The sequence below is a fragment of the Neomonachus schauinslandi genome, chromosome 1 (assembly GCF_002201575.2).
Source record: "Neomonachus schauinslandi chromosome 1, ASM220157v2, whole genome shotgun sequence".
Taxonomy (NCBI): domain Eukaryota; kingdom Metazoa; phylum Chordata; class Mammalia; order Carnivora; family Phocidae; genus Neomonachus; species Neomonachus schauinslandi.
This window is the reverse complement of record NC_058403.1, coordinates 67,195,349-67,219,453: the sequence shown is the minus strand read 5'-3', so window position 1 is coordinate 67,219,453 and position 24,105 is coordinate 67,195,349. Positions and strand designations below refer to the sequence as shown.

The window sequence follows — 24,105 nt, the reverse complement described above, 5'->3', positions numbered from 1 at the left end:
GATAGTCGGAGCCTGAGCTCTGTCAGCTTACGCACGGTGCCTGGGGGCACTCACCGGGGCCCATTTTGCTGGTGGTGAGCGCCCACAGAGTCTCCCTGACCAGAGCCAATGTTGTGTCTGCACCAGCCCTTGTGGTCTTATTATGGTTGCAAGACGCACCTCAGCAACAACCATCAGAGAACTTAGAAAAGACAAGGTTTACTACTTACATCCTAGAAGGTACACAGCATTCCGGGGCCACATAGCAAGGTCATGGGGAAAGAGAGAGAGAGCTGGCCTGGGCTTCTGCTTTTCTTGGGGCCAAAGGTGGGGGCTTAGGGCTTCTCGGGTTCACTCTTTATTGGTGAATTTAAAACACAAGAGCAGGAATTAAAGTGCAGGAAGGAAAAAGCAAGTGGTCAAAGGGCCAGTCGTGTAAGTCAATCACAGCTGTCTAAAAAGGGAACCTTATGGGTGGGGCGGCTTGGCTCTTCATCTAGTCCTGTAGCCGGCCATGTGACTGTTTGAGATGGATGTCTTTGAGGTGGATGCCTGAGCAATCAGAAGCTTAATGTCAGGCACCTACACTACAGTCAGAAAAGCTGACTGTCCAAGTGCTTTCATGAAGGGTGTCTTCATTGAGTTCACTGCTGTCGCCAGGGTCAGTAGTCACACCTGGCAGGTAGTGAGCTCTCAAAAAGTATGTGGTGAACGAACAAACTACCAATGAAACAAAGCCATGGACATTTTTACAAATAAATGAGAGAATATGTTCATGACCACAAAGCCTGAAGGGCATGAGCTGAGATTGAAGGACGGTCCGTTAAACTACGCACGCTGAGTGTATGAAAAACCACACGCCCTTCTCAGTTTTGCATTCTGTCACAGAACTTGGTCCTGGATGGGTGCTCGTGAGTCCGTGTCCTAGACCCTGCTGGCAAGGCCTCCAAGCAGTGGGGACTCTGAGGTTAGAGCAGGACTCAGTTGCATAGAAAAGACTACCATGGCATTCCAGGGCTGGCCCACTGGCAACATTATATAGGAGAGGCCAGAAGGCCTTGATGGTTTGCTCGATAACAACAGTTTTGAACTTTGTGACTCCTTAGAGTTGGATCCTCTCCTGCCTTGCTCAACACTTGCTTCACTTCCCAAGCCTTGCCTAACTTGGTTGGGTATCTAAGTGCACATCCCTCCAAACTGTGCAGGGATCGCTGGGCCTGGCCCCTGCCTGAGCTCTGGCACCAGATCAAGGAACTCAAGCTCAAACCAGAGCTGAGGAAGGAGAGAAGAATATTTGGGGGGCTGTGAGTCAGCCCAGGAAGCAGGCTGACATGACTCAAGAGGACCCAGATTCAAGAGCCATAAAAATTAGCTTTCCCTGTTATGTAATTGAAATTCTTGAAATATATCTTGCAGAAATGATCTAGAATGAAGGAAAAGTTATGTTCATGAAACTGTGACTTGTGATGTCATCTGTTTTAGTGAAATTGGAAGCAACCTAAATGGTAAACAACAGGAGCGTGATTGAGTAAATTATGGTTCATCCACTTGGCAGAATATTGCACAGTCATTAAAAATGAGACTCATAAAGAGTGTTCCATAACCAGGAGAAAGTCTGTGGCTTGGCCTGAAGAAAAGCATGAAAATGAAGGCAGTGATAACACGTAAATACAATTTTGTTTTGACAGGCACCTACATAGGGGGTGCCTGGGTGGCTCAGTTGGTTAAGCGTCTGCCTTCGGCTCAGGTTGTGACCCAGGGTCCTGGGATCGAGCCCCATGTCAGGCTCCCTGCTCAGCCGGGGGTCTGTTTCTCACTCTGCTCCTCCCCACCGCTCATGCTCTCTCTCACTCTCTCACTCTCTCACTCACGCGCGCACACTCTCTCTCAAATAAATAAATAAAATCTTAAAAAAAAAAAAATGAAGGTACCTACATAGAAACAGATTGGAAAAATGTATATAGAAAATAATGGTATTGGTGTCAGGAAAACAGTCATCTGTAACCCTGTCCACAACCAGACTTTCAGCAGATTCTGTTTATGAAAAATGACAGAAGAGGCTGGAATATGGGGCCCGGAGTGAGTTCAAAGTTCATGCAGAGAGTCAGCAATCAAGACTGTCTGGAGGGGCGCCTGGGTGGCTCAGTCTTTAAGCGTCTGCCTTCGGCTCAGGTCATAATCCCAGGGTTCTGGGATCGAGCCCTGCATCAGGCTCCCTGCTCAGCGGGAAGCCTGCTTCTCCCTCTCCCACTTCCCCCTGCTTGTGTTCCCTCTCTTGCTGTGTCTCTCTCGGTCAAATAAATAAATAAAATCTTAAAAAAAAAAAGACCCTGTCTGGAAAGGAGGAAGGACACCGACGAGAACATGTCCAAACATAACGCAGCGTGTGAATAACATAACCGTTTCCTGGACTGAGGGCACATGAAGCACAGATGGGGTGAACGTGGCCAGGGAAGACATCTGTGAAGTTACGTCTCATGTGTAGACTAGGGAGGCCATGGAAATATGAGAGCCATCCCTCCATCCTGGTTCTCCTAGACAGTCCCAGCGTGTTAATAACATCCCTTGTCATTGTCAAAAGAGTCCTGATTTGGATAATGTGTCATGGGGTCACCCTAGGTGTTGAAACAGAAGGAGAAGGCCGTTCTAGGTTGATGATAATGGCTCAGCTGGTCCCCTCGAGCACTGAAGAGTGAATGAATTAGGATTCCCTGAGGCCGAGGCAGGCCCAGCCTGATGGACATCATGGGACTGGGACAGAAGAGGCCCAGGACCTTCTTTTGGCGGCAGCTCCTTAAAGACAGTCTCAGCCCAGAGGCGTTCTTGACAACAGAGGAGCCAGACGGATGCAGCTCATTTTGTACATGAACAAACAGATAAATGCCTTATGAAGGTATCTAGAAGAGGTCTCTAGACCTTCTGTGAACCTTTGGTCCTGCTGTTTGGTGGAGGGATACAGGTGGTGAATGTGGGGACAAGCTCTCTTTGACTCTTCTTGGACTTAAGCAAGAAGTTACCTTTTAGCACCTGGATACTATTTTAACTCTTCAGGTAAGACATAAGGGAAAAGAAAAGCATGGTCTCACTTAAGAGAGAGAGCTCTGCTTTGGAGGCCAGGCTGTACGTACTTGACAGGAACCTTCAGAGGTCAGCCGAGAGAGGACACCTGAGCAAGCAGGTGCTCACTGCAGATCCCAGCTTCCCAGAGTGGTCTGGTGGGAGAATCTGGCCTTTTCCCGGGGGAGAAAGTACCATTGTGAAGGCTTAAATTGAAACTAGTGTAAACAAGACAGTTCTGATCTTTCCCTCATTGCATTTTATCTATGCCACAAGGAGCAGGTGACATGAATAGTGAAGTTCTGTTTTTCACTTGAGCCCAGAAACCAAGAGGGACAAGGCTACTAGAGAAATGGAACCCAGCCCTGGCTGATAGGCGTGAGGCAGAGCAGAGTTGTTACAAGTGTTCTTCAGTAAAATGTTCCAAATCTCCCTGAGTCAGACCCTGGGCTCTGGGAAGTCCCAGGGACTGCTTTCTCCAAGAAAAGTGTTATCTTGGGTAATGCTAAAACACCAAACTAAGAGCCAAAACTGATTCTCTGCATTAAGCATTAATGATAAAATCTCCAGATGACAGCATTTCATTAAATGTTATAAAACTGTTAGAAATGGAGGCTAGTAATTAGAAGTGCATTGTTAAGTTAATAGATATATTTGGTATGGATAAGCACTTGGGGAGTCCTGTTTTGGGCCTAACCAACGATATCTAGCTGGTTGGCTGCTGTGCCCACTGGATAGAAGCTGACCTAAATTGCCTAGAAGAAAATGTTCTCACAACTAGAATGGCCATTTGCAGTGATGGCAGACAGCATACTTCTCATCAGAGTCCTGTAGGGGAGAGAACATTTAACACCCAGCAGATGCTGGGGCCGTGTTCCCCTCTCGGCTGATGCTGGGAAACCAAGTGCTGCTTTTGTGTTGGCTGAGTGTCCCACACAGGGTGGAGAATTGTTGGGTTCAGGAGTGGAAAACATGAAGGGTTTTAGGGCCTGTGAACAGGCCAGTGCTCCAGTGCTCCACTAGCTGTTTTGTTTCCAACCCCATGTTCCTGGCCCCTGCGATTCTATTGTTTTTCGCTAATCTGACCTCTTCAATAGGATCCCAAGTCCCTGGTCCTCAAGCTCAGTGCTCCCCCAGCTGATCCTTGGTGGTGGCCCATTGATGGAGCGTCACATCCACCTGTGGTGCTCAGGGACTGCGGATTGAACCCTTCATCCAGAGAGTGGCCACTTCAATGGGGAAGGAAAGGCAGGGCAGGGGTGGGGAGGCAGTCAGGTGAGGGAGGGAGATCATGGGAGCAAATGGAGGCCACTGGCAGAGTGAGGTCAGAAGGAAGGCGTGTGTCCTCACTCTTCCTGCAGCACTTATATATCATCCGATGGGGGAGGATGTAGTGTGTGGCACGCTCTGTTTAACCTCTCACTTATTTATGCCCATAGTGGTCATTCGTAGGTGCTCAGAAACACACAGTGGTGGGTATGGACAGACTGTGTGTTTTGACCCTAAGCCGGGGTTCTTCTCTGCTGGGAGCACAAAGTTGATGAACCTGGCTTGATCGGGTCAGATGATCAGCAGGTGGCCCCTGATAACGTAAATGTTCTAAGTAGTCAAGAGGGAGTTGCATCGCGTCCGCATGCTTTTTGTCCAGCCGTGGAATAGGCTTTGTAGGCAAACATCCAGGGCCTGAGAGGTTGGGATCTGGAAGAAGATTCTTACAGATGTGAACCACAGGAATGAATGAACTTCTGGAATTTCCTTGCTGAGAGGGGTGTGCATCCTTGTGGCTATGGCTTTTGGCTACTGTGTATACGTTCTGCTTCCTGGTGTATGAGACTTACCTAATTACTAGCAGACTGGCTGATCACTTCAGAACCAGAGGTGACTGGCGATTGTCACACAAGTTCCCTCAGCACGCTCATCCAGGTCCTCGAGGGGAGAGGTTAAGGGTGGCTTGTCTGAGCTGCTGTCTGCAGACCAAAGTGTGTGAGGGCCCCGCAGTGCATGGGCTCACAGAGGCACACAGGATGTGCACATCAGATTAGAAATTACATACATCTGTATATACAGATAACCTACATCTAGGAGAGATGCTAGAGGTCTTCTAACCCCTGCGAGGTTAGGACGCTTTCCCAGGGGCCACTGTTAGCAGATCCTGGCCCTGACATCTGGGGGCTCTAGCCTGAAGCCAGCCTTTCTCTCCGGGCCTTGGTTTTCTTATCTAGAGACTGAGAAGGTCAGCAAATGTCCCCTTGTGTCTGTGGCTGTGAGTAATCTAGTGGCAGAGCCAGGACAAGACACCAGAACCTTGGACTCCAACCTCCTCCCAGATCCTCCCTATGGCATCTCTAACAGCATGACACTGTTCCCAAGGGTCTGAACCTTGGAGCCAGAGCCCCGGGTTTAAAGCCAGCTGATAAGAAGTAGCTGTTATTGTTAGTTCTGTGACTTTGGATGCATTGCTCAACTTCTGAGTCTTCTCTTCAAAATGAAAATAATACCTATCTTTAGAGTTGCCTTGAAAATGGAAGTTAAGTAGGTAAAACCCTCACTACAGTAGCTAGCCCCCAGCAAGCATTTGATCGATGGGTTATTTCTGTTTGTAACAGTCGATATTGTGCATCACAGTCACCTCATGTGTCTGGACCTGAGGCTCCCTTTCAGTAAAACAGGAGGGTCGGATTGGACTGGTGCTTCTCCTACTTTGCTATCCCCACGGGAAGTGGAGAAAGAACATGTGCTCAGGGATAGGGGCTTGGGACATAGCCTGAAGCAGCTTGTGGAAAGCATCACATTTCTTTGAAGTCCTACATCTATTTATAAGTCTACTTATAGTTGTCATTTTATACAATAAAGTGAATACATTGAGTTTTTTTTAAGATTTTATTTATTTGTTTGTTTATTTGAGAGTGTGCATACATGTACGTGAGCAAGAGCATGAGCAGTGAGGAGAGAGGGGCAGACAGGGCCGGGGGGGCAGAGAATCCCAAGCAGACTCCCCAATGAGCGAGGAGCCCTGACTGTGGGGCTCGATCCCACGATGCTGAGATCATGACCTGAGCCAAAACCAAGAGTCGGATGTTTAACCGACTGAGCCACCCAGGTGCCCCAGAATGTACTGGTTTTAATATAAAACCCTCTCCCCAATCTTTGAGTATAGTTGATGTTTTGGGATGAGATGGCCTCAAGTGTCCCCAAAGGGCACACAGAGGCGCCCCTGTGGGGATGGAGGTGGGACTGCATTGTTTCTAAGATCCCTCCCAGACCCAGCATCCCAGGTTCCTAGGGTAAGTGGTACCCAAGGACCCTGAAGGACCCTCAGAGGGCAGGCTCCCCTGTGCCCCTGCCCCTAGTGGGACTGGGTCATGTTAAGTAGGGGTGGAAGCAGCAGAAGGGAGGGAGAAGATACAGCCCCTGCAAATGAAGGACAAAGAAGGCTGGAGGAGCAGGGCTGTGTCTGAGCCTGACTTTTGGCCTGTGGGCTGATAAACCTGGCTGGGTTGGGTTGGCAGCACTCCATCACCCCAGGTAAATTCCAGGAAACACTAAGCCATTGTTTCTCCTCTGCAGCTGGAAGCTATCCTGGGAATGGGCCCTCCTATCATGGGAGGGCGGGGGGAGGGCAAGGGGTGAACTGCATGTGGCAACATCGGACTTGTCACACTGCCAAGGCATCCTCCTGGCAGTTCTGATGCAGCACCCAAGGCCAAGGTCTGGGGTTGTGCCCAGCCAATGGGAAGAAAGTGGAGGGGAGCCTGGAAAAGAGCAATAGGCTTTGGGGGAGAACACAGATTTCTGGCCTGTGAATGGGAAGAGAGAGCCTCCGTGTATGTGGCAGGGTTCAGGGGGACGGGGAGGTAGATCTACCGTTGCTTGTCTGGGCCCTACATAGATTTGCTAGAGATTAGCCGTACACATGGACTCTCTCTCAGGCATGAGGGATTAAAATGAAGTCACCCATTTGTTTAGGACAAATATAAGGGGCTTTCCCTGAGCAAGGGATTGACTACATTAGTCAAATTTGTACCCATCAGATAGCATTCCAGTAAATCTAAGAGATTATCACCAAAGTTGTTACCCTAGAAATTTCCTGTTGGGCATGATATTTATTATGATAATAAGATTTAACATATATTCATGAATTCTTCCCAGGCATGTTACCAAATAGAGCTAGGATTTGGAGTTAAGAAGGATTGGATTCCACTTCTGCTTTATTAGTTATATGACCTCAGACATGTCACTTGGTCTTAGAGTCTCAGATTTCCCATCAATAAATGGGGTTATAACATACCTCAGTATATGGTGAAGTTGATGTGAGCTCTGGATTGGGAAAGCATTTTGTAAGTTGTCAGTAGCTTAACGTTAATTTTAAACAAAAACCCTTCTGGCGGCATTAGCGAAGAGCATTACTATCCTCTACGCCTTCCACAACCTAGTCTCAATCAGTTTAAAGACTGTAACTCTCTAAACTTCTCTTAACTCAAACCATTCTTTGTAACTCAAAATCATCCCTTTTTCAGATGAGTTTCGTTGCTCTTAGACATGCATTATCATCTCTCTACTTCTAGTTCAGCTCTTTACTGCAGGGCTCACCTGCCCTGGGCCGTGCCATGCAAACCTCAGAGATCCTTACACCCGTCTGTGCGGATACATTGGTTCCCTCTGGTCTCCAGTTTCTTCAGCTGTAAAATAAGAGGAAAGGGGGTTGGACTAGATGATTGAGGTCCCCTTCCAGCCCTCATGTTCTACGATCCAGAATTTGGGAGGATGAGAGCAATGCATATTGTCTAGCCAATGACAAGTAACTGATAAACACCAAGTCAACATTCGAACATGAATTAGTCATCTGCTCTTTGCAATAGGGCAATATTTGCAGCAATATTTAAATAAATTAGAACATCTAAGTGAAATGTGATACCTCTTCTTCATAATAATTGACTATTTTATCAATTGATAAATAATGATCAATTACTTGATAATCATCAAATATTTATATTTGAGGGAGGGATTGTGTGCCGGGCATTGTTAGAAGTTACTTTGCATGTTACAGTTACAATGTATTCAGTATTCCAAGTATTTACTCTGTGTTAGATACTTGAAGTGGCTTCTAATCTCCACAGAGCCCCACAAAACAGATTTACAGACAGGGAAATCGAGGTTTGGAGAGATTAAGTAAATCACCCAAGGTCATTCAGCTACTAAGTGGCAGAGGCAGATTCAAGTCCAGCCATTTTTGTCTGACTACAAAGACTGTGATGGGACCCCTCACCGAAGTCCACTGGCTGGCCGTCACCCCCTACCTTGCTCTTAAATTGCCAATCTCTTGTCCTGGGACTGGCGGTTACTCCAGCTGTGCTTTGGATACAGTTCTGGGCTTGACCCCAGAGGAGGAATTGGTCCTTTCTCTCTAGCTGAGGCAGCCAGCCTGAGAACTGCATGGGGAAACCCCAGCTGGCTTTAGCACCCTCCCTCCTCTGGCATGTTGGAGACACCCAGCCTTTGCTCCCTCCTCATTCTGCTTCTCTCTGACCTCTCGCCTCAGTGCTAGTCAAGGGTGGAAGGAACACTAGAAATCTATAACCGTTTGCCAGGCCTTTGGCTTCAGCCAGAGGAGACAGATTGTGTTGGTGGAAATAATTAGAAACCAGCTGCGAACTTGAATTTCAAATCAGGGCCCATGGGAGCTGACACATCAGGTTGGCCTGTGCCTCATTTTCCTGTGCTGTGTCACAAGGGAGAGGATTTGCAAGAGAAGCGTCCCCAGGCCTCTCAGTAAGGGAAGCTTGAGCGAAGCACGCACATGTTAGAGCCAGATGGGCGACGGCCCTGCCCCGAGCCCGGGGAGGTCCAGCAGGGGCTGTGGACGGCTTGTGGCTGGAGAATCTTCACACTCTGCCTTGGTTCTTGTCAGCGCTCCTTATCTCCTCAGCGCCTCCTGTCGGCAGGCCTTCCTGCTGCCCGGCTCCTTGGAAGACACTGCTCCAGCCCAATGCCTGAGGCTCTCTCATGGAAAGGCAGGACTCCCACAAAGGGGTCCTCCTCATTTTGTCCCCTCACATCAGTCTCTCCTCCAGTCAGCCTGATGTCGGTCCAACCACAGAGTTATTTTCCTAGGAGAAATGGGCCAGGGGATGCTGGCATCTCCCCGAAACTGTGAGCTCTGCTCATCCTTCGTGTACATCTGTGTTCTTAGAAACTTAGTCCTTAGGCCTGTCCCTTCAGATCATTGCCACACTCCAGCTCCCTGCAGAAAGCAGAGGGGGTAGCATGTGCTTTAGACAGACTCAGAAAGAAGGGATGGGACATGCCAGTCTGGAGCTAGAGAAGCTGTTCAGAGCCCCTCTGGGGCAGGGGGTGGTCAGCAGCATCATGAGGCTCACTTCTTTTCTGGGCCTTCTTTTCCAGAGCTTTCCTGGGTTTCTCTGAAGAGCAGGAGAGGAGGGGCAGGCAGACTCATGGCACAGAGTGGTGGCCTTTCCTTTACTCCTCCTCCCTCTCCTTTCTAGATCTTCCTTCATCCCTCTGTCACTAAGTAACTAAAGGTTGACTGGGCTGGGGTGGGGGGCGGGGGAAGAATAAAGTAGTGGAAAGAAAAGGAATATGTTCCATTTACTTTACGAGTGAATGATACTCCAACACTCTGCCCATTAATTTTGCTGTTAATATTTGCCACTCTAAGGGATTCAGTGAGGTAAGTCACGTGCTCACTAAACAGCCGCTATTACCAGTTCTCTCTTTTTCTCCTTCTTTTTCCTGGGGTTTCCCCTCAGTGTTTTCAGCCCCAGTTTCTCTCTGGACGGATTTCATCGAATCAGAGGCTCAACTTGGGAGCTGGCCAGAGGCTGCAAAGCTGGAATAATCACGTAGTGCCCGTGCTCAGCACTGGCCCCATCTCTGTCCTCATGGCAGGTGCTGGTGTCTTGCAGGTGTGCCTTGGTGACAGGTGTGTGTACCTGATTCAGCCGCCCAGCCTGTGAAGCCCTGCGTGGTGGGCTGGCAACAGAAGTTTCTTTCCTCCTCTCTTGGTGTCCTGCATCATGTTCCTGCTCTGGGCTTGGCTCCCTCTGCTGAACCTTTCCCGCCTGCCCAGGTGTCCAATGGAGGGCTGGCGGCAGTCCTAGAGACAGGTGCGCTAGGGCAGGAAGTGTCCAGGAGGCCCATCAGGCCACACAGAGAGAGGACCATAGGGAGAGAAGGGCAGTGACTTTCTTAAGATCGCACGGCCGGTCAGGGTGCAGCCACAGTGAGTCCCAGAGTTGCTGACTGTCTCTCTGATGCCATTTTACCTGCCGTGATGCCTCCCAGTTTCTCCTGTGGCCCCCTCCGTGGCCAAGGCTGCTTCTATCCTCTGAGCTTCTGAAAGAGAGCTTAAAACAACAATGATGTTAACCACAGCAGCTGCCTCGGATTGAGCTCTTACTCTGCCAGAGACTGGGCTGGGCTGCTTTTCATACACATTGCCGACCCTCGTGGCAACCTCGTAGGCAGTGGGGTATTAGCAGGAGCCCCGTTTGACAGATAAGTAAACTAAGACTTTCAGAGGTTTTGCCTCAGGCCACCCGGTTTAGCGGTGGAGAACGCAACATCTGACTGTCGAGCAGTCTGTTCCCCTCCATGGGGCATCCTGGGGTTGGGAACCGTGAGCACGGTTCCTGTTCTCCCAGGTGATTTTCTGGGCCCCCATGGACCGAGGGTGGTGGGGACTACCCCTACATGAGTATCCCAGTGCTCATCTTGTGGGGTTTAAAAAACTCAGCTCAGTTCATATGACTTAACAGAATGGAGGGAGGAGGCATGGTGTTTGAGAAGGCGATGGTTGGATCAACACACTGGTGACCCCAGATTTACTTCTGTAGCAATAATACCTGATAACAAAATGAATGAACATTAGGACTGTTGGCTAATTGTGATAGAAATGTGCCTTTTGCGAATTTAGTTATAATCAGGGTTTCTGGTTCTGGCTTTGATTTTTTTTTTTTTTTTTTGCGTGTGACTTTTATTGCAAAAAGCTTCTCTCAGCCTGTTCTCATTAAATCCCAAATTAAGCAAGAATCCCAACAGGAAGAGAGCAGCTCCAGGAGACCAGGCCTCGCTCGTTCACACTGTGTGTGCGGTTGGGTGTGTTTATTTGATTTGATCTGTGTGTGTGTGTGTGTGTGTGTGTCCTCTTTTAAGAAAATTTAAAAATAACTTTCTGCCAAAGATGTGGGCACTCGGAGTAGTGTTGCTGAGCTCGCATCCTCCTGCCCGTGGTTTGCTGCTCTGCTGATGTGGCCGGGCTGATGTGGGCAGCTCATCTGCCTGCAGAAATTCAGACCCTCCATTAATGTGCTTTTCTAGAGGAAAGGCCCAGGAAGGCCAGGGGACAGCCACCTCCCTGGTGGCTCAGGGAAGAACTCAGCTGTGGGGGGACAGAGTGGGCTGCCTTTGAGTGCTTTCACTTGGGAAACCAGGGACCTGGATCCGAGTTGCTTGGAAATGCCAGCAGGAAACTCAGAGTCTATCCAAGGCTCATAGCGCCCATTTCACACACTGGAAGACTGAGAAGCAGAGTAGAAAGGGTCACATGCCTGGTTTAAAGCCAGACTGGCACCCATGTGTCTGGGCCAAACACCTATAGGCTTCAGAGGGGTAGATTTTTTATTGGAGTGACCTGTTCTCCCGCTTCTTTCCCTACATCCTCTCTCTAATGTTCTCAGGATTCCCTGTACGATAAAGTTAAGTGGTGTCCTAGTTTGGAAGAGATTTTTTTTTTTAATACTTTTTTTAGCCCAACTTTCTATTCATTCATGTATCCCACAAGTATTTGTTGAGAACTTGTCATGTGCTCATTAGTATTGTAGGCATTGGGGATATAGTAGTTAGTGGAACACGCGGGATCTGTGACCTGGTGGAGTTTGTGTTCCAGTGGGGGGGGAAACAGATGTTAATCATGGAACCACACAACTACGTGGCTGTCAACTATGAGCCTTGGGACAAAGAGGACATAAGGGATTTGATGCGTGCTGCTAACATGGGACTAACCTAAATCTCTGTGGGACCAGAGGTCTGTGTGCAATGTTTCCAATCAGCCATTTTGTACTTCGGTAGTTGTGTTTGTACTTGGGTAGTTGTGTTGTGTTGTTTTAGATTTATTTACTTACTTGAGAGAGAGAGAAAGTGCAGGGAGGAAGGGGCAGAGGGAGAGAGTCTCAAGCAGACTCCGAGCTGAACACAGAGCCTGACGTGGGGCTCCTCAGATCATGACCTGAGCCAAAACCAAGAGTCAGATGCTCAACCAGCCATGCCACCCAGGCACTCCTGTTTTTGCTCCCGAGCCTAAGTATTCAATTTAAAAATTGTTCTTTTAAGTTTCCTCTCAAGCTCTGGTCCATTTTGCTGATCTTTCAGGGCTGTATTTAACATGCTAGCTGGGTTTAGCATGTTAGCTGTTCCTACTTGCTTAGTCTAACCCACAGGTTTGATAGACATGCCTCCCATGTTTTTGTCCACGTCATTGTCCTTAGCTCTGTCCAACTCAAAATGACTCTCCAGTCCTGTTGCCACCACCAGAGACCTCCATCTAAGAAGACTTAGATCTGAATTTACCTCCATTCCTCAGTGGTGAACAGCATTGTTTTTCGGATTTCTTTCTTCCTTTATTAGCCATAAAATATTCAAATATCTACCATGTCTTCCAGAGGTCTGGAGTTTATATTCAGTCTTGGCCAAGGACTTAAGTGACTTAAAGGTGTTCTCTTCATCAGTGTCTGTTTTAGCTTCAAATCTCTCAGGTGCATGTTTGTCTAACCATTCTCTTTGGAAGAAAAGATGGAACCAAATTAGATATCGATTCACCCTCCTCCTCACCCATTCCTCAAAGCCACACTCCACTACTCCTATAAAACCACTTTTCCCTTTCTAGTTGTGCATTTTTAGGAGGACAGACATGAGAGCAGATGGTATTGGGGAGAACGGGGGATGGGTTAAAGCAACAGTTCTCGAAGTGTGCCCCCAGGGGATCCTTGGGATCCCCGAGACTCTTTCAGGGGCCCAGAGGTCCAAATCATCTTTGTAATCAGATGGCATTTGCCTTTTTCACCCTCCTTCTCTCTCAAGTGGAGTTTTCCAGCAGCTGCAAATACAGTGATATCACAGTAAACTGAATGTGGAAGCAGATTTGAAAATCTAGCTGTCTTCTATTAGCCAGACATTAGAGAAATTTGCAAAAATGAACAATTCTCATTAAACTTTGTTTTGGAAAATATATTATTTCTTTTAGAAGTGTTATTTATGTTAACATATAATGGGCTTATTATTGATGTTTTTGAATGAATTATTGGTTTTAATTTTGAATACAGTAAATATTGTTAGCAATAACTCACAAACAAAAGCTCTTTGGAATCCTCACTAATTTCTAGGAGCATAAAGGGGCTCTGCGACCAAAAATTTGAGAACTGCTGAGCTAGAGGGTAAGGGGTCCCCCAGGTGTTAGAAGGTGTTAGAAGAATACCGGTTACTCAAGGATCAGACAGGGCCCAATGGAAAAGCTTAAAGCCATGTCATTCCTGATTCAGACATCTGCAGTTTGTCCCATGGCATGAGTTGCATAGCATGAGAGATCCCTTTGGAACTATGGAAATCCTTCTCTCCCCCGGAGAAGGACTCGGCTGGGCATCACCTTGCTACCATGTTTTAGAGGTATGCACCAAGGACCCTTCCTGAAGCTCCCCAGGGGTCAGAAGGAGCCCTGCTGGGTCCTGTGTGCGACATGAACGCTTGGAGCCTGGTTCAGATCTCAGCCTAGATTCCTTAAGACAATTGCAGCACAGGAGTTCCCCATCTGTCTGTTCTCTGGGTTTCCCCTCACTCCAGGGATCGTAAGCAGGGCTTCTTTAGCTTAAGGAGGAAAGAGCTGGGTCTCAGGAGGCACATATCCCATGAGCCCTGTGTGGTAATCCCATGCCAGATGTGCCAAGGGGTAAGTGACGTTCCAGGCCAGATGTGGAGCTGGGGGTGTGCCCAGTCCCTCCAAGGGTTCAGCTCTCTGCTTGACAGCGTCCTCCCTTTGCTCCACACTGAGATTGGAATCGGCAGCTCTGAACAAGTAAAAACCTGTGAGCTTCCACTCCTGGTCTCCCCGGGACTCCATTGAGAGCTTCTACAGCTGGCAGCCCGGGGTTTCAAAGGTCACCCCAGCTGGGCGGATTAGAACAACAGATCTCCCTGACTGAGTGAAGTTGGCTGCCTGGCAGAAGGCAAGTTGCAACATCTGCGAGCAGAGTCAGGCAGACGCCCCTTAAATTTTCAGTCTAGCCCTGGGCTCCACAGCGTCCCTGGCTCTCCTTCACTGTCTTCCTCCTCAGACGGACGTTGGACAGGATTCTCTGCCGTCCAGTGGTAAAGCGTGGCTGCCCACGCGTCCCGACTCATGGGAGAGCTGCCGGGGGAAGAGGCCACGGTAAGGCATGTCGGTTCTCGGATATGTGGCTCTGCCCCACGGTTTGCTCTTGTGGGTCACAGCAAAGTCCACCTGGCACAGCCCGCAGCCAAGGAGCAGCTCACTCTGGTATTAGGAGCGATTAGGGAATTGGTCAGGATCTGAGTGCATGGCAGAGAGAAGATTGCCCGGAGAGCGGAGCTGTCATTGCCTGGGGCCCTCGCACCTGGGTGGTTTGCTGTCTCCCCTGTGGGCCAGGAAGGGAGGGTGGGGAGGTGGGGAGGTGGGGGTGGGTTCATGGCTGGCTGCCAGGCTGCCAGCGTAGAGCCCGCTGGGAGCCCGGCCCTAGAGGGAAGGTGTGGTATTTCCAGGATGCCTTGCTGCCGGGTTAGGTGCTTAAAGACCACGATCATTTTGTTTTTGTTTTTTTATTATTTTTTTTAAAAGATTTTATTTATTTATTTGACAGAGACACAGCGAGAGAGGGAACATAAGCAGGGAGAGTGGGAGAGGAAGAAGCAGGCTCCCCGCTGAGCAGGGACCCTGGGATGATGATGTGAGCCAAAGGCAGATGCTTAACCAACTGAGCCACCCAGGCATCCCACCGTGATCATTTTAAATGTATGCGCTTTGGGTAGGGAAGAGGACAGCTGGTTTCCCTAAACTTCTTCTGCCATATAACTTCATCCCTAATTTTTAACATTTCTTCTGAGTCTTTTTGCCTCAGAGTTCACTCTCTTTTGGCCATAGTTGAAAATGTTCTTTTCTGGGTTCAAGAAACAATTTCAAGTGTTTTTGATCAAATTAAGGTCAAGTTAACTTAGGGCTGCTTTGGATGATTAACTAATTATGTTACTTGTGAAAACCTTGTTTGGAGGTGAGCTTTGGCCGGAGCATTGTGTGTGTGAGGGGCTGCCTCCCTCTCTCTTTGACCCCCTCCTTCATTTTTTTTTTTCTCCTCTTAATTCTCTGTCCTTTGATCTGCATTTAACTGGTATTGAACGAACCCCGAGCTGGGTGTGTTTCAAGCCACCAAACACTGCTTTGCCAGTAGAGAGATTATGGCAGAAGTTAGCCAGCCCCTCTGGTGTTCTCCACTGGAATGTGGTCATCAGGCTGGACTAGAGATTAGAAGGGAATAAGGACGGTTTGGTTTGCTTTATTGTTATTATTATTATTTGAAAGATTTTATTTTTAATCTCTACACCCAATGTGGGGGTTTGAACTCACCCCCCTGAGATCAAGAGTCGCACACTGTACTTACTGAGCCAGCCGGGCGCCCCTGATTTATTATTATTTTTTGATAGAACATCCCAATTATGTCAGTAACCATTACTTGTCAATGTGGATGGATTCTGTTTATGCTGCTGATGGCAGTGGGCGGGGCGGTGGGCTGAGCGAAGCTATTTGTGTCTCTGGCCAGCCTGGGACTGGGCTCTGGTACTGCTCACCTGATAGTTAAGTAACTACCCCCCACAACCACCTTGTGGGGGACTGGATGTCTCCTGGCTATACTGACTTGCCTGTTCCTTTTCTAACCACGAAGCCAGACCTCCCCTAGGGATAGATGACTTCTGTTTTCTGTGTTCTTGAAGCCAAGCACTTTCCCTTTGATGATAGCATCCGGGACCTTCTAAACCGGAGATTTAGACAGACCTCAGAAGATCTTGGATCAGGGCGATATGCAGAGAGGGTCCTGAGCCTGATGTCACCACTCCTAGTTTTCAGCTCCCCAGAAAGCAAAGGGGGAAGAGTCTCGTGTCTTTCAAAGCCAGGCCTGAGAGCAGAAGGGGAGGCACATTCTCTATCCCCTGTCCTCTGTGGAGCTCCCAGGCTTCTGTCTACTTTATCTCCCTTGCCTGGGGATAGTAGGAAATGCCTCGTCTGGGTCATGGGGTGCTCTAGGAGGCCTGCAGGGTAGGACTGAGGTCAGACTTGGTTTTGGTTTCTACTTCTTAGCTCTGTGACCTTGGACAAGGGTTATTTCTGAGCTTCGGTGTCATCATTTGTGAGAAGGGCATAGTCAGAGCCGCCTGGCAGGACTGTGGGGACTGCCCCATTCAGCCATGCTGCTGGAACAGACACGACAGTGCTGAGGGAGGCTGCTGTGGGCCTCAGGCCTGCCTTCCCTGCCTCACGGAGTTCTGCCATCCGCTTGCTACCGCCGGTCATAGTAATCCCGCTCAGATGCCCTTGCCCTGAAGGTGACTGGGCCGGACTGGGCTTCTTGCTGTCCTCGATGAAGAGGGCCTGTGTCCTGCAGCAGGGGGAGACCGGCTTCTCTTTGGGAACTGGATGATGACAGTATTGATCGGCTACTACTGATTGAACCCCTTTCACGCTGCGCTGTGTGTTTTGTGTGTGCTCTCACTCATATCCTCCCTGCAGCCTTCTGAGGCTGATGTTATCATGCCCATTTTACAGAAAAGGAAACTGAGGCCAAGAGACTTGAAGTACCTTGTAGCTCATGGCTGGAAAGTAGCAGTGCCCCTGGGTTTGTGGCAGGGTCTGAGCCTCATCCTTCCTGCCCCCACCCTGAGCCCCTCCCCGGCTGAGGGTATCTGTGCCATTGGAGGAGGGCATAGGGAGCAGTGTTCCCTCTAGGGTGTGGTCCAGGGGGCTTCTGCAGGATTTGAGAACCCCATTCCTCCCCTACCACCACGTTACCACACTTGCCACACACACGTAATTGTTCACTGCTCTGTCTCAAACACCTAACTTGGCACATGGTCGATGTTCAAGGAATCTATTTTAATTGAGTGAATGAATATATCCTGATTTTTTTTTAAAAGATTTTATTTATTTATTTGAGAGAGAGAATGAGAGAGAGCATGAGAGGGAGGAAGGTCAGAGGGAGAAGCAGACTCCCTGCCGAGCAGGGAGCCTGATGCGGGACTCGATCCCAGGACTCCAGGATCATGACCTGAGCCGAAGGCAGTCACTTAACCAACTGAGCCACCCAGGCGCCCCTATATCCTGATTTTTGCCATTAAAATATCACGACGACTTTAAAATGGTTGTGCAGACACAATGATCGAAATATGGCAAGATGTTAATTGTTGGAGTTAGGCGACGGGTGTTTGAGGTGCTCATTTTATCATTCTTTCTACTTTTCTGTATGTTTGAGATTTACCATAATAAAACTTACTTTGAGTTTAAAATTTCTGTATCATTCAATTCCTGTCATGATTTTCTTTGTAAACATACACCGCATAGCTGCCTGATACTCCACTGTGTTCTACCAGTTCTCTGGGTAGACACTTAACTGAGTCTTTCTTTCTGTTTCTACTTCACAGGATTATTTTTCTATTTCTTCTGCTATAAATAATGTGATTAGCATCCTTAGATACAAATTTTGTGCTGCATCTCTGATTCTTTCCCAATAATACATTGTTAGGGGCACCTGGGTGGCTCAGTCAGTTGAGCGTCTGCCTTGGGCTCAGGTCGTGGTCCCGGGGTCCTGGGATTGAGTCCCACATAGGGCTCCTTGCTCAGCAGGGAGCCTGCTTCTCCCTCTGCCTCTGCTGCCTCCCCTGCTCATCCTCACTCTCTCTCTCAAATAAATTAAAAAAAAAATACATTGCTGAATGTAGGATTTCTGGGAGGAGAGATGGACTTTTTTTTTTTTTTTTTTTCAGAATCTCTTTGCCAAATTGCTTTCTGGAGAGATCGCACCAATTGATGTGCCCCTCCCCCTGAGGTGAATGGGCCACCTTCCCACAGTCTTACTGGCATTTTATGTTATCTTTTTGAATGTTATTGTGGTCAGTTTTTTAAAAAAGATAAGTTCTTTGTACTCTTGGATTCTCACCGAGGCCAGGCAGTGTCCCTTTGTTTAGTGGCCATTTGTTTGTCTTCAGTGAACTGCTCAAGTCATAGCCTCTTCCCATTGATCGGTGGGGCTGTTTCCTTCTTAGTTGTAAAGTATTCCAGCCCTTTGTTTTTGCTGCAAACCCTTTATCCCATCCATCTTTCTATGTTATGGATGGTATGTTTTGACCTGCAGAAAACCTGAATTTCACATGTATATGCTAGTGGCTCTGTCGCTATCTACCCCAACCTCAGAGCCCCTTGCCACCAGCCAGCTCTGACTGCTTACAGGGGGCAAGAAGGCCACTGGTTAGGAATAGGAGCTCTGGCGCCAGACGCCTGGGTCCAAGTGCCAGTTCTGGCCCCTACTAAATGCCATGACCTTGGGCAAATTTCTTAATCTTGCTGTGCCTCCGTTTCTAATGCATAAAATGGGGATGATGATAGTAACTGTCTCCTAGTGTTTACATGAGGAGCAAATGAGCTGTTATTTAAAAGGGCTTAGAATAGTTCCTGGGGGATAGTAAGTGCTACAGAAGTTTTGCTTATATTGTTATCTACTGCTGTGAACCTGTGAGTCATATCATTTGGAAAAGATTTTGTTTGCATAGCTAATACCTTATCAGCAAAAGAGAAAGCTGAGTTTGTCAGGCAGGGGATGTGCCCTGTTATAAAGGAACCCAGGTCTTTGTTACTTTAACGTGAGCTTCAAAAGGCATATCCCTACTTTATTTTTATTAGATGTTATAAATTTAAGTAAACTAATTACATGCCCCTGACACCACTCTTCCATGGCGAGTAAGACATGGTCCCCGATCTTGAGCTGGTCCAGCCTCGTGAGGCTCCCACCTGGACTTGGAACTTGCAGCAGGGAGACTTAGGATGCACTCCAGTTGGTGTGTGGGTGTCCACTGACTGCTTGAGGTCTGACCACCAGGCTTCTCTCAGCGGCTGCCTGTTTTCCCAGCCTTGTCCTCCAGTCTTTCCTGTGGATTTGAGGAGCTCCTCCTTCCCCATCTTTCCAACGAATCCCTTCTCTGTTTATGAGAGCCAGAGTCTATTCTGCTGCTTACCACCAAGAACTCAGATATGCCCCTGTTACTAATTCCACTTCTGGAATCAATCCTAAGGAAGTCCCTGTGTCCCAGCTAACCTGCCAGCCCCCATCGACATCCTGTCTAGTCCCAACTGGGCCCTGTGCCAGGAGCAAGGAGCTTGAGGTGTTCTTGCCAGTGATGCCATCATTTTGCTTTGTCTCTTTGGGCTAGTGACTTACCCTCTTGAGGCTCCCGTTGCAAATGGAGGAAATAGCCTGAATAATCTTAGAACGCTCCCTTCTCTGACATTCTGTGACCTGCAAGGCTTTCCACCATCTAGTCCCTAGAAATGGGATGTCCTCCCTAGACGCGCTTCCTTTCCTCCATTCACTCGCCCACCCTCACCTCTCCTCACCTCAGCAGGATCCTTGCTGTTTTAACCCCAAATTCTTTCCTTTCTGGGAAGATGAATCCTGTTTTTCTTTAGCGCGCGAGCTCTCATGGTTCACGCAAAAGCAGCTTTTACTTTCTACCATGAGTGCCTGACTTACTTTTTGATCCTGAAGAGCCAATGACTATTAAATACTGGTTTTAGATGTCAGCTGTAAAAATGCTGAGATCAGCGGGTCCCTCTGTTCTTGCCCCAGCTGTGCCTTTCCTAGAAGTTCTCCATAGGGTTTGGGGGAGGTGGGCCTGTGGCCCTGGTGCTGGTGTCTGGGGCGGGATGGGCCTCACCCCGGCAGCCTTACCTGTGGAGGACACAGGGCCCCTCATTCTCAGGAGCTCCAGGCCGACCTGACCTAACGGGGCACCCACTCCCGACAGAACCCACGGCACAGGGGCCCCACCCGCACACGGGGAATGCTGGCCATGCACAGGGATGAGGGGCTGCACTTCTCTCATCTGACCTGGTCTTCCTTCCTGTTTGCAGACCATGGGGGATGTGAAGCTGGCTGCCTCAACCCAGGTTTCTAAAACCTCCGTCAGTGTGGATCACCTGAGAGTCGGTTCCATGTCCCTGACCGAGGCCCCTGCTTTCATTGTGCCCCCTCGGAACCTCTGCATCAGAGAAGGAGCCACCGCCAAGTTTGAAGGGAGGGTAAGAAGCGTGGCTGGAGGGGAGGCCGGAGAGGAGATGGGGCAGGGTCATCACTGCTTCGGCAGCCCTTTCCCTAGCAGGCTGGATCACGTGGAAGCCTGGTTTTCTTTGGACCCACACATGAAGTGAATATCTATCAGTTTACCCGAGTTGTTTGGTTTATGGATGACTTTGGTCTGTGTTGGAGAACTCGGGGGTGGGAAGGGGCATGGAGACATTTTGCTGTTAACATAGGCCATGTTCTGGGTACGTGCTACCTAATTGTGGAAGATGACCCGGGCTGGTGGCAGGAACCATACAGCTTGGGTTGAAATATGTGCCCTCAAATCTGGACAGTTGAGAACAGACTGTAATTTTTCTTTCACCTTCTCCCTCAAAGGAGCGTTTCATTAACCAGCACTCTCGTGTATCCACTTGGTGCATCCAGAGCACTGCAGTGGGAGATGGGACCCCTTATCAATTCAGTTACCTTTTGCTAATGAATACTGGTCTCTTGCTCTTACTGGGCCTCCATTTCTTCTTCTGCAAATTGGGCATGGTAACCCCTTGTCCACCTTGTGCTAGAAAGGAGAAGAAGAAGGCGAGGACATTGAAGAACAGCCGTAAGAATACCGAGGTTATGCCCAAGTGGAGACTTGTAGCGAGCTGCTGGCTCAGGCCATCAGGAAGTCCCATCATCAGCTTGACATGGAGATGCACGTGGACGTCAGGGACATTTGCAAGTATTATTTTTCCTGGGTTAATCATGGGGGATCTACCCCAGGAAACACTTTAGAGGCTAGAAGGCTTTGATCTGAGCAGAAGACAGATGAGGAGATGAGCAATTCATAGGTGGTGTTACGAATCTACAGTTTAAGAGCAGGCCCCTGCACGCTTGTAGAAGGAAGGGGTCAAGCGCGTCCCTCATCCCAGATGACACCAGGCCTTGCCTTTGTTTAAGCGCCCGGTTTGGCCTTGTGCAGGATGGCCCTCGCCATCTGGAGAGTGCACGGGCTGCACTGTGATGCATGCTCCACGTGGTCCTGTAGTTAAGGCCGTTGGCCGGTGGATCTGACCTAACAGCCCTTGTCAGAAGGAGGAAGGTCGTGGGGAATGTTGCGATGCTGCCTAGGGGTCTGTTTTCTTCTTTCTGGGCCCTGCCAGAATGAGGGCTCTTTTCTGTTGCCCTGAATATGGTCCCCACATCCCCACAGCTGGCGGGAAAGAAGCAGTGGAAGAATCCCTAGGGATTTACGCTGTGGAAAGGAGTGGCCTACTGTTACATGCTGCAGTGTGGATGCACACTGAGAAGGCTCTGCTAAGGGAGAGAAGCCAGGCGCAAAAGGCTGACTCATACCCACTCTGAATGCCTCCGTGCGTATGAGATGTCCAGAGTAGGCAAAGCTATCGTAGACTGGTGATTGCGGGGGCCGGGGAGGAAGAGTAGGGACTGACTGCTAATGGGGGGAGGGTTCCTCCTGGGGACGATGGAGATGTTCTGGAATGAGATGGCGATGGTGGCTGGACCACTCTGTGAAGGTGTCATAAAACATTGACTTTATACTTAAAAGATAAAATATAAAAAATGAACTTGAAAAAATGGCCTAGCAAAACTGATCTCATCTCCAGTACCTTCACTCCTGTCCTACTGCTTCAGAGAGATGAACTCCTTCTCAAATTCTGGCAGACATGGAGAGGAAGAGAGGACTTAGATTCCTCTGTAGCATGGTGGTGCTTCTGCTTCCTTTGCTGCCTTTGGAGGTCACCAAGGGACCATGCCCTTGAGTTATTTGCTTTGGAACCTTGTAGAAAGCCCTGGCCCAGGCATCAGCACACTGAGCTCTTTGTAGCTCGGCCGTCCTGTTGGCTTCACACCTTTTTTGGACCTGGGTTTCCTTATCTGAGAAGAAACAACTCACGGTTTCTGTATTTCTGGCCTCCAGGAATGTGAAAAGAATAGAATTGAGGAAGAAAATGGTAAAACCACTTCCTAAAGTTAAAAAGTATAGTAATACGGTAGTTTTTTAATGAGGTAAAATTCACACAACATAAATTGAACCATCATAGAGTAAACAATTCAATGGATTGAAAGCATTCACAGTGTGGACTGCAGCGTTCTTAAAGTACAGCATTCGCTGAGAATTTTATTTTGCTTATATTGATGAAAGTTGACTTTCTATATTGCATGTGGTTTATATGTCAAAATGATTGTATTCCTTAGAAGTCAGCCTGCAGAGCTACTTTACCCCTTCCAACCTGCCTGGAATTAATGCAGAACAACACCCTGGCAGCATGCTGGTGGAAGATAGTTCCAGAGAGATCTTAGATGGAGCATCTGGCTCCATCCGAGAGCTTGCAAATGGAAATGCAGAGGGAGAGGCTGTCCTCAAAAGTGCTCTTAAACTAGCATGCTGCAAGTGTGTATGGTCACCATACCAAAGGGCACAGAGGGCTGTTTTGCATTAGGGAAGAGCCACTTCAGAAGATTCCAGAATGAGGATGTTGGTTGTTTTTGCTACCAGAGATGCAGTCGAACAGGGAGTGTTCCTGACCTGATGCCCTCAGAGAAGGGAGAAGTAAGGTGGTGTCAACCTGGAGGGATGTGGGCTTTGAGCAGGAGTTGCTAGTTATAAAAGACTGAGCTCCAAACAGGGTTACCCACTGAGTGTAGCCAGTGGTTCTCTGCCTCCAGTGCATGTTACCCTTCACTGCTGCAGCCACTTGACCCTGCAGACCTCTCTCTCCAGGTGCTGGGGTCCATCCTGTTCCAGATGCTTATTCGGCACCAAACCAGTCCTTGTGTCTGTCACAGTGACATCGGGATCTCAGCTCTTCATTAACTGGGCTCTTGCAGAATCTCTTTTGAATGAGTGACTTTTTAAAATTAAGCCTTCAAGCTACTGCTTAGGCCCAGGCTGGTGGCCATTGCAGCAGGCATGAACCCTTCTCTTCTTTGTGGCAGCCCCCAGGAGCTCCATCTACTGCCCTCTGTAAAGTTGCCACCACCAGCTCAAGTCCTAACGCCTGGTGTGGAGGGTCCTGGGATGTGCCAGCTTCTTCTGAATAGGGCACAGGGACCCTCCCATCACTGCAGAGAAAAACAGTGGCTACCAGGATGTGAGAAAGTTATAAAGGTTTGCTTCCTGCTGCCTTCTGAAGCCGGTAATTAGAAGTTGGTTCAAATTTGACTTTTTGTTTTTATTCCTTCAAGGGATAAAATTGTTGCTGCCCTGCCCCCATTTCCCTATTATACCTATATTTATAGGCTAAGGATTTAATGAGCCCTTTCCTCCAATAAAGCCCCTCTTTCTATGAAGAAAGATGACATTGGGTGACATTAAGGTGGGACCACAGATAACCCTTGTGGCTCATGTCTTATTCTGAGAAGCTCCAAACTACGAGTTGTTCAGCTCTGTACATCTCAGTACCTCACATCCATTAGGGCTTTTCCACTTTATGGCAGACCCTTTGGACAGCCAACACATAACCCATTACCAATTCCCTTTGCCCTTGACCTTTTCTACTCTAGAAGCCATTGTAGAGTCTTTCTTTCCAGCTAGAGATGGCTCAGTGACACATTTTGGCTGAAGTTGGCTATGGAATTTCTGGGACAACTCCTGCTTTTCTGATTAAAAAAAAAAAATCACCGGTGCTCTCATGTTCCACCCCTCCTTTGCTTCCTGCCTCGAATGCAGGTAATGATGTCTGGTGCTCAATAGCCATATTAA

The 24,105-nt window shown here is 48.5% G+C and overlaps 1 protein-coding gene across 1 annotated transcript in view; it reads left to right on the top strand.

Annotated features, from left to right (window-relative positions):
• MYLK (myosin light chain kinase) overlaps positions 1–24,105 on the top strand; it is a 202,885-nt gene that overhangs the window by 8,591 nt on the left and 170,189 nt on the right. The window contains 1 exon segment of the mRNA XM_044919769.1: positions 20,231–20,398. Coding sequence (XP_044775704.1) covers positions 20,234–20,398 — 165 coding nt within the window. The 5' untranslated portion in view covers positions 20,231–20,233.